The following is a 17,969-nucleotide window of genomic DNA, read 5'->3' as shown; positions in this document are numbered from 1 at the left end:
CCCAAACCGCATCGCCGCTTTCCAGCTGAGTGGTCCACCATCGCCCCAACCAAACGCTTCCCGCTCCCCGGCTGTCTGCGGCGTGGTCAACCCCAGACGCTGTTTCCCCGCTGACCACAGGGCGTCCCTCCTGCCTCGCGCACCCCCCTGCCCACGCCCCGCCCACCTACTGCTCACGCCCCGCCCCGCAGTCCTGAGGCAGCGCGCGCCCCTCCCCCCCGCACGTGCACTATGGCCCCGCCCCACCGGGCGGTCCCGGCAGTGTGCCGGCGTCCCAGCGTCCTTGCGTTGCGCTTCGCGGGTCTTGAGGGAACTCCGTGGCTACCAGGGGTGCGATGGCGGCGGCCGGCCGGGAGCTCGAGCGGGACGTGGTGCGCTTCGTTTACGTGACACGCTTCGGCTCGCACCGGTGCGGCGGTGTCTTGAAGCTGGGCAGCCGCCGGGCTCGGGGTCACGGGAGCACCGGGCGCGGGGCCGGCTGCAGCCCTGAGGAGCCGTGGGCGGCGGCCTCAGCCGGCGCGGAGCTCGCCCCCGGCCCTAGGTCCCGGACCCCTGCTGCCTCTCCTCCGGCATCGAGCGCGCGGAGCGGTCCTCAGCCGGCTGCGCGAGCAGGTGGCGCCTAGGGGACCGCGGGAGGGCGAGCGGCGGGAGCGAGCCTGGTGTCTCAGAGCGCTGGGGCTGGGCGCCTCAGCCTCCCGTCAGCGTTCTGTCAGCCTTCCTGCTCAGCCTCGGTAATCCCACGCCACCCGCGGCTTGGGGGCCACTGGGGCCTCGGGCAGTCACGCTCGGCCTCCCGTCAGCCCGGCGGTCAGTGCGGGGCGAAACAGGAGCCCCCCACCTGTCCCTAGCTTTACGCAGGTCCTGGAAAGGGTGCCGAAGGACACGTGCCGCTCACGTAAGATCTGCCAGACTGACAGGAAGGGTCACTGGATGGAGCCACTTGCGTCCCGCACAATGAGGGGGCCCGTGGCGTGCTTGTTGGTATTCTTAGTGGCCACTGAATTTATATATTAGCTTGAGGAGGACTGACCTCTTTATCAGGCAGAGGCGCTTCCTCTCTAAAAGTGGGATGTCTTTCCATTTGTTCAAACTGTTTTTGTGTCTTTTCGGAATGTTCTAGATTTGAAATTTTCCTATAGGTTTTGTTGTATTTCTTTGTTAGATTTATTCCTAGGTGTTTGATTTTCTGTTGTAAAGGGGATTTCCTCCTCCGTAATCCCCTCTGTTTATTGTTTCTATATAGGAAGGTTCTTGATCTTCTTTCTTTTCTTTATTTGAGAGACAGAGGGGAAAAGCAGACTCTGCTGCGGTGAGGCTAGATCTCAGGAGCCCGAGATCATGACCTGAGCTGAAATCAAGACTGAGAAACTCAGTCAGCAGAGCCACTCAGGGGCCCCACTTCTTGATCTCTTTAAAAAAAAAAAATTCAACTGTATTTAGGATTGGTTTTATATACATTTTGAGGGGGTTTGATAAAGTTGTATCTCTAGTAACACACCACCCACAATTAAAATGCAGAGCATTTCTATTTCCTGGAAAAGCCCTTCCTCTTTTTTGAGGGCTTATCCCACCACCTGTGCTTTTTTAGAGTTCATTCAGCTCACCTATTAAAAGCGCACAATTGTGCTTTTCACAGAAATGTGCGACCATCACCATACACAATTTTGGAACATTTCTAATACCCCAAAAGAGAAACCTGTAATTTGTACCATACCGTGTACCCATTAACACTCAGGATTCCCTCTCACTGCCCACCCCTAACACTAACCCTACTGCTAAGCAAATTCTAAACTTTCTGTCTTGATAGATTTGGACATCTCATATAAATTGCATCATACAATATGTGAGCTTTCCTGATTATCTTCTTTTGATTAGCGTATTGGTTTTTGTGTGTTAACTTTAGATCCTAGCACTTCAGTGCATTCTTTTATGATTAGAGTAAGTTTTATCATTGATACTGATTGTCCAGGTATATGATGATGTTATTTGCAAATAGAGAAAATTTCATTTCTTTTTTTTACCCATTCCTATGCCTGCAGTAGATTTGTTTTGTCTTACTGCATCCATTAGCTACTACCTCATGTACAGTGTTGAATAGTAGTGGAGATCGTGGGCATCCTTGCCTTATTCCTGACCTTAGGGGAAATGCCTCTAGTATTCCTCACTTAATAAGGTACTGGTTTAGGACCAAGACATACATATTTAAAATCTTAAAAAATATTCCTGAATTTTTATTTTCTTCAGTTTTTTTTTTTAATCATAAATAGGTATTGAATTTTGTCAAAGGCTTTCTCAGACCTATGGAGATAAACACATTTTACTGTTAGATTTATTAGTATGGTATATAATATAAATGGATTGTCAATATTGAACCAACCTTGCATTCTTGCAATAAATCCTACTTGGTTATGATGTGTTATTTTCTTAAAGTAGCTTGAACTCTGATAATAATCTATTTAGAATTTTACATCACGATCTGTAGTTTTTCTTTCTTTTTACTTCTTCATATGGTTTAGGTGTTAGAGTTATATTTACTTAATACAAGGAATTACAAAGTTTTCCTTCTTTTTCAGTGCTCTGGAAAAATTTGTAGAACAGTGGGACTACCTGGTGTTTGAAGGTTTCATAGAATTCTGTGAAATCATCTGGATCTAGTGCTTTTTGTGGAATAATTCCTTAACAACTTTTTCTCTATTTTCTATGAAATTGCTCTTTTTAATCTTTCTAATGGGTGAATTTTGGTAATCTGTATTTCCCTAGGAAATTATCTGTTTCATCTGTGTGTCTAAATCTATTTGCGTAGAAGTATGCAAAGTAGTGTCTTATAATTTTAAAAAAATTGTTGTGTTTCAATGGTTATTTCCCAATGGTCATTTTTTTCGGTATGTATGTGTATTCCCCCCTTTTCTTGATCAAGTTAGCCAGTGTTTTGTTTTAATTTTTTAAAAAACAGGATTTCAATTTATCAATGAGACATCTTGTTTTTCTAGTCTCTTTCTCATTAAAAAATAAAAAAGATGAAACTTTATTATCTCCTTGCATGTACTTTCTTTTGGTTTACTTTGTTCTTTTTATACTTTTTTTTCAGCAGGACATTTCATTCATTTATTTTTATTCTTCCTTTTTCTTGATAAGTGTTTAGTGCAATGCATTTTCTTCTAACCACTACTTTAAGTCCCATAGATTCTAATATATAGTATTTCCATTGTCACTATTCTTTAAAATTATAATTTCAGTTTGTATTACCCTTCTCATTCTAGAGTTGCTTAATAGAGTCAAGTTTGTTTTTTTTTTTTTTTTTAATGTCTGGGAATTTTCTGTTTTGTTTTCGTTAGTACACTGTTTTATTGCGTTATTTTTTTCAAAGATTTTATTTATTTATTTGTCAGAGAGCACAAGCAGGGGGAGTGGCAGACAAAGGGAGAAGCAGGCTCCTACTGAGCAAGGAGCCTGATGTGGTACTTGATCCCAGGACCCTGAGATCATGACCTGAGCCGAAGGCAGACACTTAACCTACTGAGCCATCCAGCTGTCCCTATTTTGTTGTATTTTGATCCAAGTGTTTGTAAGGTCTCCATTTTTACGGATGCTACTGATGTTTTTTTTGTGACCTAATTTATGATCCTTCCGTTTTGTTCTTTTTCTCCCCTGGAGTCCATGCAATTGGAAGACTGTCCCTTTAAATCAGCTTGCCCTTCAAACTCAGTCAGTTCCATTAAATGGCATGCTTCGTACTTTATGTGATGTCTGGCCTTTTAAATTGCACATTGAAATCCCTTCTCTGTCATTTGTGCTCTAATCTGTCAGGTGTTGTTTTAGTATTTTCAGATTTAGGGTGGATTTAATCTTTCTGTTGGTTGCTGCAGCGCTCCTTGCAGGTACTTTTTCTGGTGTCCCTCTTCTCTTCCCTGGTGGCCACAAAGCCCTGCTTGGGTGGAGCTGGAGCATAGAGGATCATAGCTCTGTAATTGAATGATTTTTCTTATTTTACTTAAATGTTATTTTGCAGTTTCAGTGTTTTCTGTCCTCAAGTAATGCTGAGGGTGTGGTTTTGTGTACAATTTTCAAAATGTGAAGTTGTTTGGTGTGAAATTTTGGGAATGCAGCTACTCTACATTTCTCATTGTCTTCAGTGACTCAGAAAGTCCAAAACTGAAGGTTTCTGAACAAGAGAAGTAAGGGGCACTTTGGTGCCTCAGTTGGTTAATGGACTGACTCTTGGTTTCAGCTCAAGTCATGATTTCAAGGTTGTGAGATTGAGCCCCACATCGGGTCTGTGCTCTGCACAAAGTCTGCATGCCCCTCTCCCTCTGCTTCTCCTCTTCCTCTCTCTCTCTCTCTCAAGTAAATAAATTTTAAAAAGAGAGAAGTGATAGGGTTAGATTTACTTGGGCCATGCTATATAAGGGAGATTGAATTGGAGGCAGACAAGACTGAAGCCCAAGTTGAGGAATGTATAAATATTTTGTTTGTTAGCCTTCCAGACTAAATTTACTTTGACAATTTAGATGTATAAGATGGTACTGTGTGTAACTTGATTGACTCTGAGAATGAGCTGTGGCAGGAAGCCTTCAGATATACTAAGCAGGGCCATGATTTTGGACTCCAAGCCCCTCTAATGGCCTCAGTGTTAAAAGGCACTCAGATTTTTGTTTTGTTTTGTTTTGTTCTGGCCCCTCTGCCAAGGATCAAAAAAATCCAGGGGTAGTATAAGACACTTTAGCCCTGGGTTTCCAGCTTCTTTGAATAGTCGAAACAGGATAAAAGGTTTACTCTAGGAAAAGGAGAGAGTATGGTAATGGTGGTGGTGGTAGTGGTGGTGAGGAGCTCTATAGCTTAGGCAAGAAGCCAGGAAAAAATACAGTGGATTTGATTGAGAGCCTATATTGCTTTAGTGCCACAAATCAAAGGACAAATAATAGTCCAAGATAGTGGATTAAAAGTGAAGAACACTGAAAGTGGCTGAAGAAGCTTCTGGAAGAAAGGGGGGTGGAATGGAAGGGATGCATGAATTCGTGCTGGAGATCACCACCTATGCCAGTTAGGAGTAACTGGGTAGCTGAGATTATAAAACCAGAGTTGTGTTGTTGTAACTTTATGTGGTGCAGACCTAGGATCACTTTTCTATGCTTGCTTTCTCTGCTGGGGTGGGAAAAGACAATAAGGCAGTTTGCCCTGAATTTTGGTTTTGAAATTTTGGGATTTTTGCTGCTCCTTTGTAGTAGGGATAACATGATCTGATATGGAGGACGGAGTTGGGCCGGGAGAGATTGGAGGCCAGAGTCCTGTTAGAGGACTGTCACAGTAGTCCAGTGCAAAGATAAAAGGTCTCACCTAAGGCAGCAACAATATAGAATGCACAGATCAATGACTGACTAAAATATGGAGAAGGAAAGTTTGATGCCAACTCTGAAGTTTATGCGCTAGGCCGCTGGGCAGATGATGGAGCCATTAACTTCAGAGCCCCCTTGCTGTGCTTGTGAGACCAGGAATAGGGTCATAGATTGATATTTAAACCAAGCCAGAAGTGCTTAAGTTTTACTCTGTTTTTGGTTTATTTAATATTAAGGGGCTATTTATTAAATACTTATGCTTGGTACTCTATGGGGAGTAGGTAAATTATGTATCCATTCACCAACATTGAACACCTTTAACACTGTGGGAACTATGCTAGGTGCTAGTGACATAGATGAATCAGAATATTCTGCTGTCAAGGAACTTGTAAATGAATAATATGAATACAAGCTAGTAGACAGGAATGCTGTAAGAGAGAGATCTGACAAAGGCTTTAATAGTTTAGGGAAAGGAAAGACATAAAGGTAGGAAATAAAGGGATACGAATGGAGAAATTGCTAGTGGAAGATTGAGATTATCAAGAGCATTGGCTTTGAAATCAGAAAGATATAATCTTGGCTCTGTCATTTACTAGTAGTGTAATATTGGCCAAGTTAACTACTCTGATTCTCTGTTTCCTTATATGTAAAATGGGATATGTAAAATTCCTTATATGTAAATGTTCTTACCACAACAGGTTACTGCAAAGACTAGGAGAAGTACAGAATGCATGCAGAGTACCCAGCACAGTGTTTGATATAGAATAAATGTGCAGAGATGGTTTGGAGGAAAGGGGGGGATTATCTCAGTGAGTAGTATATAGTAGGCCTGAATAATATTGAATGAATGAAAACGAAGTTTTGGACCAGATTGTAGAATGCCTTGGAGACCGTTATTCAATAGTCACTGAAGATTTTTGAATGGTGGAATAAAGTGATCAGAGACAGGTACACTTCTGTAAGATATACTTGAAGTTGTTTTTGTGAAGTGTAGTGGAGTTTAGAAATCCAGGAGCAGGAAAATCAGGAAACTCTTCTAACATTTCAAGCAAGACTAATAAATCAATTCTCACAGAACTTGGGAGATATATCCATAATTTATATACAAAAGAGGATGACAAGTGCTCTTGTGGAAGTACAAATAATTGCTTTGGAAGTGGTGAATAATTTGAGGGTGAGGGAATCAGGGAAGGTTTTATGGTGATTGAAGCTCCATGAGAGTCACACATGTTGCTGAGCCAGGAGGGAATTACTGGTGGAAGAAATTGTGTGAGGATAGCCCTGTGTATAGATCTGTAACAGAGTGATTAGGGAAGAAATAGGAGTATATTTTGAGTGTGTAGAAACTGTGTAGAAAGAAGGCTAGAGAAAGACAGGAAACATTAAGTTGGGACAAAGTCTTTGGTGTAGACTGGAGCTCCCCTTAGTGAAGTTTGCAAAACAAGTAGGAGAAATGATTTTGTTTTTTTTATTTCTTACATCCTCTATACTCCTTGACATATTTTAGATCCCCAGTAATTACAGGAAGACTTGATGGCTCCTATCCTGACCTCAAGGAGTAATGTCTAGGTTAGGCAAGACTTACAAATGGAAAACATTTGAGAATGATGCAAGTACAGTATTCCAAAGGTGTTGGCATTTAGAGAAAAGGGTACATCTGGGTATATGAAGAACAGAGATTCTTAGACTTGAGTTGTTTTCCTACCCTATATCTGCATATCATCTGCACTATCATTTACTTAATATATTTGTTTAAATATTTGCATTTTTCCCTCTCAACTAAATTTCTTTTGAGAACACTTTACATCATTATCTCAGTGACAAACCTGTACAGCTTGCCACAGATAGAAATTAATTAAAAACAATCTAATAAAGACAAAGCAATATTATTAAGTTCTAGCCAAATAACTTGTCTAACAAATGTTGTGTGTAGTCATAAAGAGAGAGAAGCAAATCTCAGAGAAATCATAATGACCTACTAGTTCCAAAATCAGACTTTCTCCCTGATGTAATCAGATTAAAAAATAATGGGAAAGATAATGAGTTTCTCACTGTATGATTTAAGGTTCTTTAGTGCGAGGTCTGTGCCCCACTCAGAGTCAGTGGCACGCTTCTCACAAATTGGGAAATGCCATTTTAGAACATACTCTAATTCACTAGCAAAAGTAATACTTATTGCCTATCTAATATGTATGGTATTAGATACTGGATCTCTAATAAAGAATAAAACACACTCCCCAAGTTAACAACATGAAAAATCTCATGGTAATTGAGCATAGGGTGCTTTCTGAAATCAGAGAAGTTTCCTGGAAAGCTAAATATTGAATGGGGGGAAGAAAGCCAGGTATAGAGTGGTAGTGGTAGGGCAGGGATAAGGTGGGTGGGTAAGGGTTTGGGTGGGCAGATTACAGACAAATATAAAGGCTTTCAGGGAGCACTTGCTCACTGTTTTATGACTTTGTTTTTGGACACACAAGCCCTTGGGTTTTCTTCTAACAGTTAGTATTTGGGAAGGCAGCATGGTTTAGTGAGTAGAGGAAGGAAGCTTACTCACTCTGACAAACCTTTATTAGTACCTACTATGTGTCTGGTAGTGTGGGTAGAAAAATGACAAAGACACACATAGCTTTGCCCTTAGGGAGGTCACAGCCTAGTGGAGGAAACACATTATAAATATGTGATATAAAAGTGTGCTAAGTGATGTGACCTCAGTGTTCCTGGAGCTAGTGCTGTGCAAGGCATTGTAGAGACGTGATGGTGTGAGCTGAGTCTTGAAGAGCAGGTAGAAATTTGCCTGGCAGGAGTGTGTGTGTATGTGTGTGTGCACACGCATGCATGTACACAGAGTGTTTCAGCCATATAGAACAGCATGTGAGAAGGCTGGAAAGTATAAGAACAAGGCATTTGAGGAACCGAAGGTATTTGGGACAGTTGAAATCATAATGTGTGTCTGGAGTTGAATGGAGAAGAAAGGAGAATATAGAGATGCATTGGGTCAAGACGTAGCTTCTGGTATTTCTTTGGTGTTGCTGACTCTTTGGGACTCATCTGTCAAATTAGTAAAGAAAGGAGATTTCCTAGGCATTTCCAAGGTAGTTTCTTGGTTTTCTCCCCCAGCATATACTAGCTGATTTGTAAACTGGTATTATCTAGTGAATAGAAATATACCAACAAGTGTAAAAATCCCCAAAGACACCTCAAGAGACATTTATAATTGTGCCTGTTATCAGGATAGTGAATCCTTTAAAATATGTGCTGGCCTTGATCTTTTACATTTTCACTCTCTCTCTTTTTTTTAAAATTAGGTTTAAACCAGAAGACTTTAGCTAAAAAGTTTGATTTCCCCATCCCTTTGAAAGAAGCTTCCAAAGTAACGAAGAAAAAGAAAAAGGTATATTATAAAGGAGAATGAGCAGTATTTGAATTTTAGATTAATCTTTCTAAATACAAATGTATGAAGATACTCAACAGTAAAAATAGTTCCATCTTTTGAAAGTTTAATTTACTGAAGTGAGAAAATAGAATTAATTTAGCAGAAATGGAATTGGGTTTGGAAATATTTATTAACTGTAGAGAACAGTCCTTCCAGTGTTTGGAGATATAAACACATTTTAATCAAAATGTAATGGGAGATTTTTCAAAGCATGAAAATGTATGTCTCATAGAATATAGCAAACTTCAATAGATAGTATAATATAAAGAGAAAATTACGGATTTAACAGAAAAGAATAACATATCTATATTGGTGTCATATTGCTCTTTTAAAGACAAGGGATATATATTTAGTTTGTAGAAGGAAAGCTAACAATGATGAGCCTTTACTGCTGAACCATTTTCACCTCTAGTTGTCCACATATCATGGTAATTTGAGTGTTTTAAACATATTCAAGATCACTAGCTCTACAAATCTTTGTTTTCTACCATATATTTTACACTTTGGTTTAAAGAAACTATTAGTGATAATGACATACAAAATTATATTATTTCTGCATTTTGACTCTGTATGAGTTAAAACCCATGCACCATATAAAATAACGTTCAAGGTGATTCACCCTAAATGTATTTTGAGTGTACATCTCATCTTCCCACTATACTAAGAACTATTTCTTCCAAGAACTAATTCCCCTTGGGTGAGGAGAACAGAGCGGTAGCCAATGTTTACTTATAACTGTATATGTCACACACTGGGGTATGTGCTTTATATATATTTCATATATTTATATATATTTTTCATTAATTCTAATAATCCAATATATGAAGTTATTATTAGATGAGATGTAAAACACTTCCCAATGTCAAGCAACTGTTAAATGGCAAAGCCAGAATCTGAGCCTAGATTTGTTTGCTTCCATAGTTCTCATTGGAGAACTGTCCAGTATTTTTGCTTTGGTGTGTCCTAGGAGAAATGTTAAATTCTTTTTTTTTTTTTTTTAAGATTTTATTTTATTATTTATTTGTCAGAGAGAGAGACAGAGAGAGAAAGATCACATGTAGGCAGAGGCAGAGGGAGAAGCAGGCTCCCTGCCGAGCAAGGAGCCCGATATGGGACTCGATCCCAGGACGCTAGGATCATGACCTGAGCCGAAGGCAGCCGCTTAACCAACTGAGCCACCCAGGCGTCCCGAAATGTTAAATTCTTAACTAGAATAAAATACATTGAAAACTACAAGAAAATACAAAAAAAAAATACCATTAAAAACAAAATTGAATGTGTTGGAACAACTTAGGTAGGACTTTATAGATCTTGCCTTCTTCCAGGAGAGTTAATGTAAATACTACAGAGAGGAAATGCTAGGAAGTTAACAGAAGAGATGACTGATTGTAGGAAAACAATCACATTTAAGTTTTAGGTCTCTAAGTGCTGTTATTGTTTTATAGTGATACCCATTGACAGGCAACATGGTTGAGTCACTGCCAGTTGCCTCTGTCAAAATGTATTCCTGCTTTTCTGCTAAGTGTTCCTTAACTTTGCTTACATTTTTAAGGTTTCAGTATGGAATAGAGTGTACAAAGTCATTTCTAGAATGCTTGAAGAAAATGAAAAATATAGACTCAGACTGAAATACCAACAACTATCTTGTGAAAGTAAGTTAACACAATTTTTGATTGTATTAAAGAAGACTGGCTTCCCTGACCATTTAGTTACGCTTGGGTCACATTAGTCTAGTACTTCTCCTAATTTTCACATTCAGTGTACAGGACGACTATAGAAATGTGGCTACCATATTATCACTGTTCATCATAATTAAAAGTACAAAACATTTTAAGCTGATCTGTAGACTAGACCACAGGCATAGGTGTGAGTGGAGGGGCGTAGAAGGTAAATGTTGACTAAATTTACTGAGCGAAAGGAACACACTTGTCTGTTAAATCTGAATTTTAATGTCAGCTATTTAATACGATTACAAAACTCATCCATATTGATGAAGAAAAACGTTTTAACTGCAATATAAAATGATATATTCTGTGTCACTTTGTTACTTCCTTCTATGGATGCTGCAGTCTAAAGCATTTGACAAAACTGCCCTTGAATTATATGGCCTTGATGTCATGAATTCATTCCTGGAAAACAACTCATAAATTAAACGAGGTTCTAAAGCTGCATCAATATTGAATTGATATTGTGGGCAGAGCAAAATTAGATATAATCTTGTATACTTATTGAAGTAATAGAAAGTTCTGGATTCTCAAGTTGGATTAAATTTATGTAACTAATAATGCCACATGAATTGATAGATCATAATAGTTACTTCCTTTCCTTCAATACTTGTTCTAATATTCATGTTACCATGCTGAACACTTTTATAGGTTTTTATTTTTTATTTTTTTATTTTTTAAAGATTTTATTTATTTATTTGACAGATAGAGATCACAAGTAGGCAGAGAGGCAGGCAGAGAGAGAGGGGGAGGCAGGCTTCCCACTGAGCAGAAAGCCCGATGCGGGGCTCAATCCCAAGACCCCGGGATCATAACCCGAGCCGAAGGCAGAGGCTTTAACCCACTGAGCCAACCAGGCACCCCTTTTATAGGTTTTTAGTACTGTCACTCGATGACAGCTACTATTTTGACAGTAAATCTGCAGAATTGAGTTTTGTGAAGATCATTTTCATAAGATGATAATTAGAATAGAATGCCATTTTGTAAGCAGTGTTACACTGGAAACTCATTACTGTTTGTGTAATATTGCATTAATAATGGCATAAATTGTTTGCAATGATGGCATATAAACCAATGTTCAGATTAGTGATACTCTATTTTATTTATTCAGTTAAGGAGAATGAGGCAGAAGTGAGGATTAGGAGGAAAACAGTAGTCTGTGGTTTTTTAGGTGAAAAGGATGTTTGAATAGAGCAATGCACACAAACCCTGGACATTGTTCTAGGTGTTAATCCAGATCCAGTTACTTTAATAGACAGATTACATCTAATTTTGCTCTGGCCATAACCTCAAACTTGTGACGTTTACTACTTGTGACATTTACTACTAACCGTCAAGTAATCTTATAAGGCTTATTTGGCAAATTAAAATAATATTCTGTGTTTTCCAGAAATAGCTTGTTATAAACAAGTACCCTTGTAATTTATTATTTTGCATTACAGTTTTCAACCAGAGTACAAAAACTGGTAATATTGTTTTAGAAATGTATTATAATTCTTATTTCTTAATATGTATTTATTAATGGGAATACCAGTGCTAGAGGCCAAATTGAATTTTCTGTATATTTTATGTTGTTCCTAGACTCAAATTAGACAAGATGAAATCTTATCTTCTGGTAAGAATCCATTTATATAACAGTTATAAAATATGGGCTTTATTTCCTTCCCCTTTACACTTACCTTTTGCAACATTTAGTGTATGCCCATTGCTGATTCCAGCCTGTTTCCTTCCTTTAACCCAGTGTTTGGCACATAGTAAGCACTCATTAAATATTTGTTGAAACTTAATAAACTTCATTTGGGCCCTATATTCACAGTGCTATTGAAACTACTCTTTCCATGTAAATACTAGAGAGAGGAAAAAAAAAATATATATATATATATATATTTTTTTTTTTAAAGAGAAAGAAAGAGCTTGCATGGAGGGGCAAAGGGAGAGGGAGGGAGGGAGGAAATTTCAAGTATATATATATATATATATATATATATATATATAATCCCTTAATACTTTAGTGTCTATATCCTAAGGACAAAGGTATCTTTTATATAACCGCACAACAATCAAATTCAGGAAATTTATTTTTCCTTTGTAATTAATAAGTATTTTATAGAAACATAATAAAAGGCTATGAAAATACCTTGTACATCATCAGTATAGAACATTTTAAAGCAGTGGATTGATCATATCTGCATTTTAGAAAGAATCTGATGTTATTTTGTAGAAAGGTTTGGAATGGAGGCAAGACAGGAAGTGAAAAAACTGGGGATTCTGATCAGGTCCAAGTGAAAGTGAAATGCACTTAAATGGGAGTAGAAGAGTGGGTGGAGAGGAGATGAAGGATTTGCTGTGGGGGAAAAGAGAGAGGACCCCAAGTTCTGCAAATGCATAGATAAGAAAGAAGGAAGTCAGGAGAAGAACTGGTTTTGTGAAGCTACTGAATTTTATTTTGGGGTGTTGAATTTTAGCTGTAGTGATATATTCAGGTGAAAATTCTAGGTGCGCAGCTGGAAGTATCTTTTTGGAACTAGTGTACAATCTATGCTGCGTGAAGGTCATAGGTAGTTGTGGCAGTAGATGTGCATGAAAACCTCAATGTGAGGATGCTAGGGGAGGAGAGGATTGAGAACACAATGTTGGTGATGTCTAAGATGAAGAGGAATTCTTAGTTTCAAAGAGTGATTGTAGGAGCTTAATCAGAAGTCATGATAGGGATACAAACAAAGCTTGCAGAAGATAAGGGGCTTGGCAGTTCAAAGGGTTGCAAAGGCCTTGTTCAGTGAGAGTGTAGGGATACAAAAAGTGGGAGTATAGAAATACTTCAGCTAGGAACAATTTAAGAGTCTGCACCTAGAAGTTAAGCAAAAGTGCCAACGGATGACATTGTCCAAAACAATAATCCACTTGTGAGTGGCTTGAAGTGACCTGGAGATAGAGGACTATGATACAGTGTTTTTGTGACACAGTTTCTGTAAATGGAGCTGTTGAAGTCATCAAGGTTTTTGGCAGGAGCTGGAATGGAGAAGAAAATTATGAGTTATACACTGAGTGCATTAGAAGCTTTTTATGGTCAACTAGAGAAAGTAAAATTTATCAAAACAGTAAATACAGGAAGTGGCTAATTGTTGCTTAGTAGTCTTAGAAATGTTAAAATATTTCAGTGACTATTGACCACGACATTTTATCTTAACAAGTTTCAATTTTGTCATCTTTTATTTAGGATTAACCTATCTTTGGATCTGTTTACGTAAGAAGACTGTGAAGAGTTTAAAGATAGGACTTTAAATTGAATCGTAATTATATGTTAATTTTGGCATGTTTTGTTGGAATTGGGACTTTCATAGTTGAATAGAAAAACCATCTTCATTATATTCATAATTGAATAGAAAAATTACCTCCATTATAAGTAAATTATGTATTTCCTTGCAAGTTAATACAAATTTTTGTTAAATATTATTATCATATACACACAAGTGTTACGCAGATCTTATTCAATTGTGAATTAATACTTATTCCATATCCTTTAAAATTAATCTTATACATTAAATTTAAATTTTACTATAAACTTAAATTTAAATGGTAATATAATTGCAGGCATTTACAGTTGCCAACTTTTCCCTTTAATTAATGAGTCTGCAACCACCACTTTATTCATTCTTCATTTAGATATAAATGATTTAAATTAAACTTGGATTCATTTAAATTGTTTTTGGCTTCCTTTTTCTAAATTTCTTAATTGTTTTATCATAAAAATCTACAATTTACATAGTGATGATTATTTTGGGTGTTAAAACTAATGGTTATTTAAACCATCTTTTCGTCCTAAGGAAAATTTAAAAATTTGTGCAAATTCTAAATTGTAATATGGAGTATTTTAGGAAAATTTGGAGGCAAAGATCAGAGGAAATATTCTTTTCCTTTCCAAGCTCCTAATTATTAGACACATTATTTTTTTCAGTCAATAAATGAGAGATTTAGTATTTTGAAAATAATTTAGAAATGTTTCTCAGTGGGGTCCCATTATTTTCTACTCAGTATTAAGTAGTAATTAACTATGGCCTAGATCATTTTTTTCTGCTTTTTGTTGAGGCAGTCTCTCTCTGTAAATTGTATTAAGGGCCTAGGTAGAACTGAAAACTTAGGAAGAGAAGTCAAAAAGAGGTTTGCCCATGAAAAAGGCAAATAAAACAAAGAAACCTCACATGCATACTGAATTCTTTTACCACAAAAATTGAAGCACATGTGTAGTAGATCTCTTTGGTTCTAGAGGCAATAGATTCCTCACCTAAAAATATTGGCCAGGTCCTTATGTTAGGTGACACAGAACATTGCCATCTTTGAGTGGGACCCAGTGCAGGAAAGGGCTCTGCAGTAGGTCCAGCCTGGGGAATAAGTCCTGCTGCTTGAGTTATATGAATTGGAAAGACCCTATGGTGTTGGAGATACCATTAATGGGAACAGATGTAGTATGAAGCTTATATAAGGAAAGCTAACCACAGACCCCATAATGGAATTATAAATCAAGGCTCTGCTGTTCACAACATAACATTAAATGCCTTTAGAGAGACAGTTTTGACATGTTTTGGGGCTCTGGTGGAGAGAAATTACTTGGCCATGAGGCAAATAAAAACAAAATAACCAGCAGCAGACTGCCATAAAGTGAAAATAGTACATCTGGGAAGGAAATCTTCCAAGCAGGCGGTTCCTAAGTAGGACCAGAGAATACAAGTGGGCTATCTGAGGCAGTAGTCCAATCCTCAGGTTACCCACATCTGCTATACTAGCTTGCCTCCCCTTGCTTGCACCTATGGCCAATACGAGAAGTCCCATATAATCAGATGAAAGAGGAGGAAAAGTCTGAGCTTTGGTTTATGAATGGACTGGTTCAATTGTGCATACAAAGCAATAGAGATGGTGGCAGTACTATGACCATGTTCCAGAGTGGCCCTGAAAGATACTGGAAAGGGACAAGTGTGGAGTTGCAAGCCGCACACCTGGTCATCCACTTTGTAATATAGGGGGAGTGTCTCAAGGTGAAAATCTTTGTGGATTCCAGTGGCCTGGCCATTTTATCTGGAGCCTGGTAAGAAAGATGAATATTGGAGACAAAAAGGTAAGGTTATAGATTAGAGGTATATGGATGGACATACGGGAAGGGACAAAGTGTGAAGATTTTTGTTTCACATGCTAACACTCATGAGGAGACACTGGACAACTAAGTAGACAGAATAATGACCAGTTGATGTTAGCTACCTGTCATCATTGGCTACCCAGGAACTTGATTGTCTTTCTGTTTTCAGTTTTTTAATTTCAGTTATTATTTTTTTCCTTATACCTGCTTTGGGTTTGCTTGTTTATTTATTTATTGATTTCTTGATTCTTAAACTGGAGGCTTAGATTATTGATTTGAGACTTTTCCTCTGTTCTTTTTTTTTTTTCTTTGTGAAAAACCAAACCTCAAAAAAACCACCACATTAATACCGGCCTAACAGCGCCAGGTGCAATGTCTGGGGACAGGCTCTGGGTACAATGCTGTGTGGCGACCACTCACCCCAAGGGGGACTTACCTTCAGGGGGCTGAGCCAAGGGGGGGAAGGGGCGGCCCCAGAACAGGGGGCAGGGGCAGGCAGGGGGAAAAGGTGCTACTTCTTGGCAAAGGAGATCTTCATGGCATTTTTCTGGGTGATCCTGAAACCCTGCAGTGCGTCCAGGCCCCTGCCTGGACCTCATTGTCAAACTCCACAAAGGCAATGTCGTGCCGCCCAGGGACCAGTCGGACCTCCTTGAAGCCAGGGAACTGGTTGAAAAGCATGGACAGCATGAGCTTGTTGGTCTCCTCGGGCAAGATATGATTTGGTGGATTTTCTGAAGGAGGCTGGGCAGGCGGCATCTGGCCCGGCATAAGCTGCTGTGGGGGCAGGGCCCCTGGTGGGATCTGACCCGGAGCCAGGCCTGGGGGCGGGATCATGCCGGGAGGCGGCCTGTAGGGAGGCTGGCCGGGCATGTGGTGCATGATGCGGGGCGCCTGGGTCATCGGGGGCATGCCCGGAACAGGCCCCTGCGAGCTGACCTCCTTGAAGATGACAAAGGCCTGGCCCCTATCTTCAGGCTTCGGGAAACCAGGATATCCAGGATCTGGCCAAACTGGGAGAAGATGGCATAGAGGGACTTCTTCAGCTCATCCTTCTTGATCTTCTTGTTGAGATTGTTGATATAAATAGTGTGGTTGGGGCGGGTCTCGGGAACTGCCATGGAGACGTGCGGAGGTAGAGCAACAGAGCCGCAGGTCCTGCAAGTGTCGCCTTTTCCTCTCTTCTTATGTATGAATTTAGTGCCATAATTTTTCCTCTCAGCACTGTTTTAACTGCATCCCACGGATTTTGGTATGTTGCATTTTTGTTTTCTTAAATTTAATTGTAAATTTGTCTGTTCTTTAAGTTCTATCAGCTTTATCTTCACATATTTTGTATATTATTTGGTGCACACATATTTAGTTTTGCTATGTGTTCTTGGTAGATTGACCCCTTATAATTATATAATGTTTCTCTTTGTCTCTGGTAACTTTCTTTGCTCTTAAGTCTACTTGATAGGATCTTTATATAACTATTTCTGCTTTGTTTTAATACATCTTTTTCCACCCTCTCACTTTGAATTTGGCTGTATCATTCATTACATTTGATATGTTGCTTGTACACAGCATATAGTTGGTCCATGTCTTTAGTCAGCCAGTCTTTGTCTTTTAATTTATATAATTTTACCATTTGTATTTAATGTAGTTCTTGATATATGAGGGTTTAACTCTTCCATTTCATTTTATGTTTTCTGATTTTTCTTCATTTCTCTGTTTTCTTTTTTCTGCCGTCCTGCTTCTCATGTGATCTCCATTGACACTGAGTCAGTAATGGAAGGGGTGGTCAGGGAGTGTGGTAAGAAAGAGAAGGCTCATTACTTGCCAGTAGGGTGGAAAATTCTGGCTCCCTGTTTGGCCTTGTCTCACATAATCTCATTGGGTTATGGGGGGCACTTCAATTTGGGGGAAAGTTGGAAGTCTGGGGTCCCCACTCAGCCTTTGCTGCCATGGGTGTTGTTTGCTGCCATGGGTGTTGTTTGGGATCCAGTTTTTTTCTGTGGCGTTTGGCTGGTGAAGAGAAGTAAGTAAAATTTTCTGTCTTTCTAGGCTATCCTTTTCCAGATGGAGCAGGCATTTATTGGGACTTTTTTATTTGTGCCCATTGGCATTTCCAATCTGCTGCAAGTCTGGGATATATATTTGAGACCAAAAAACAAAGCAAAACTCCAGAAACTTACCACTGTGTTGTTATTTGGGCCTTGAGGTCCTTAGCTGATTTGTCTTCTTTACATATTTGTCTTCTGTTTGTTTTATATATAATATCCAAGGTTTTTAGTTTTTAATACTTAGTGGGAGGAATAGGGAAAAGTATATATATTTTATTTTCCTAGAAACATAAGTCTCAATTGATA

General features: G+C 38.9%; 1 protein-coding gene and 1 pseudogene across 1 annotated transcript; one reads left to right on the top strand and one right to left on the bottom strand.

Annotated features, from left to right (window-relative positions):
* Nucleotides 1-335: 335 nt before the first annotated feature.
* Nucleotides 336-12,082, top strand: C3H5orf47 (chromosome 3 C5orf47 homolog). Its single transcript, XM_046001166.1, has 4 exons — nt 336-612; nt 8,639-8,724; nt 10,319-10,418; nt 12,072-12,082. Exons 1-4 carry the CDS (start codon nt 336-338, stop codon nt 12,080-12,082), a joined length of 474 nt encoding a protein of 157 aa, XP_045857122.1.
* A 4,013-nt stretch (nt 12,083-16,095) lies between these two features.
* LOC123939270 lies at nt 16,096-16,739 on the bottom strand (annotated as a pseudogene).
* Between the last annotated feature and the right edge of the window lie 1,230 nt (nt 16,740-17,969).

This window comes from Meles meles, chromosome 3 (genome assembly GCF_922984935.1).
Source record: "Meles meles chromosome 3, mMelMel3.1 paternal haplotype, whole genome shotgun sequence".
Taxonomy (NCBI): domain Eukaryota; kingdom Metazoa; phylum Chordata; class Mammalia; order Carnivora; family Mustelidae; genus Meles; species Meles meles.
Note: the sequence above shows the minus strand (reverse complement) of the source record. Positions and strands in the feature narration are given on the sequence as shown.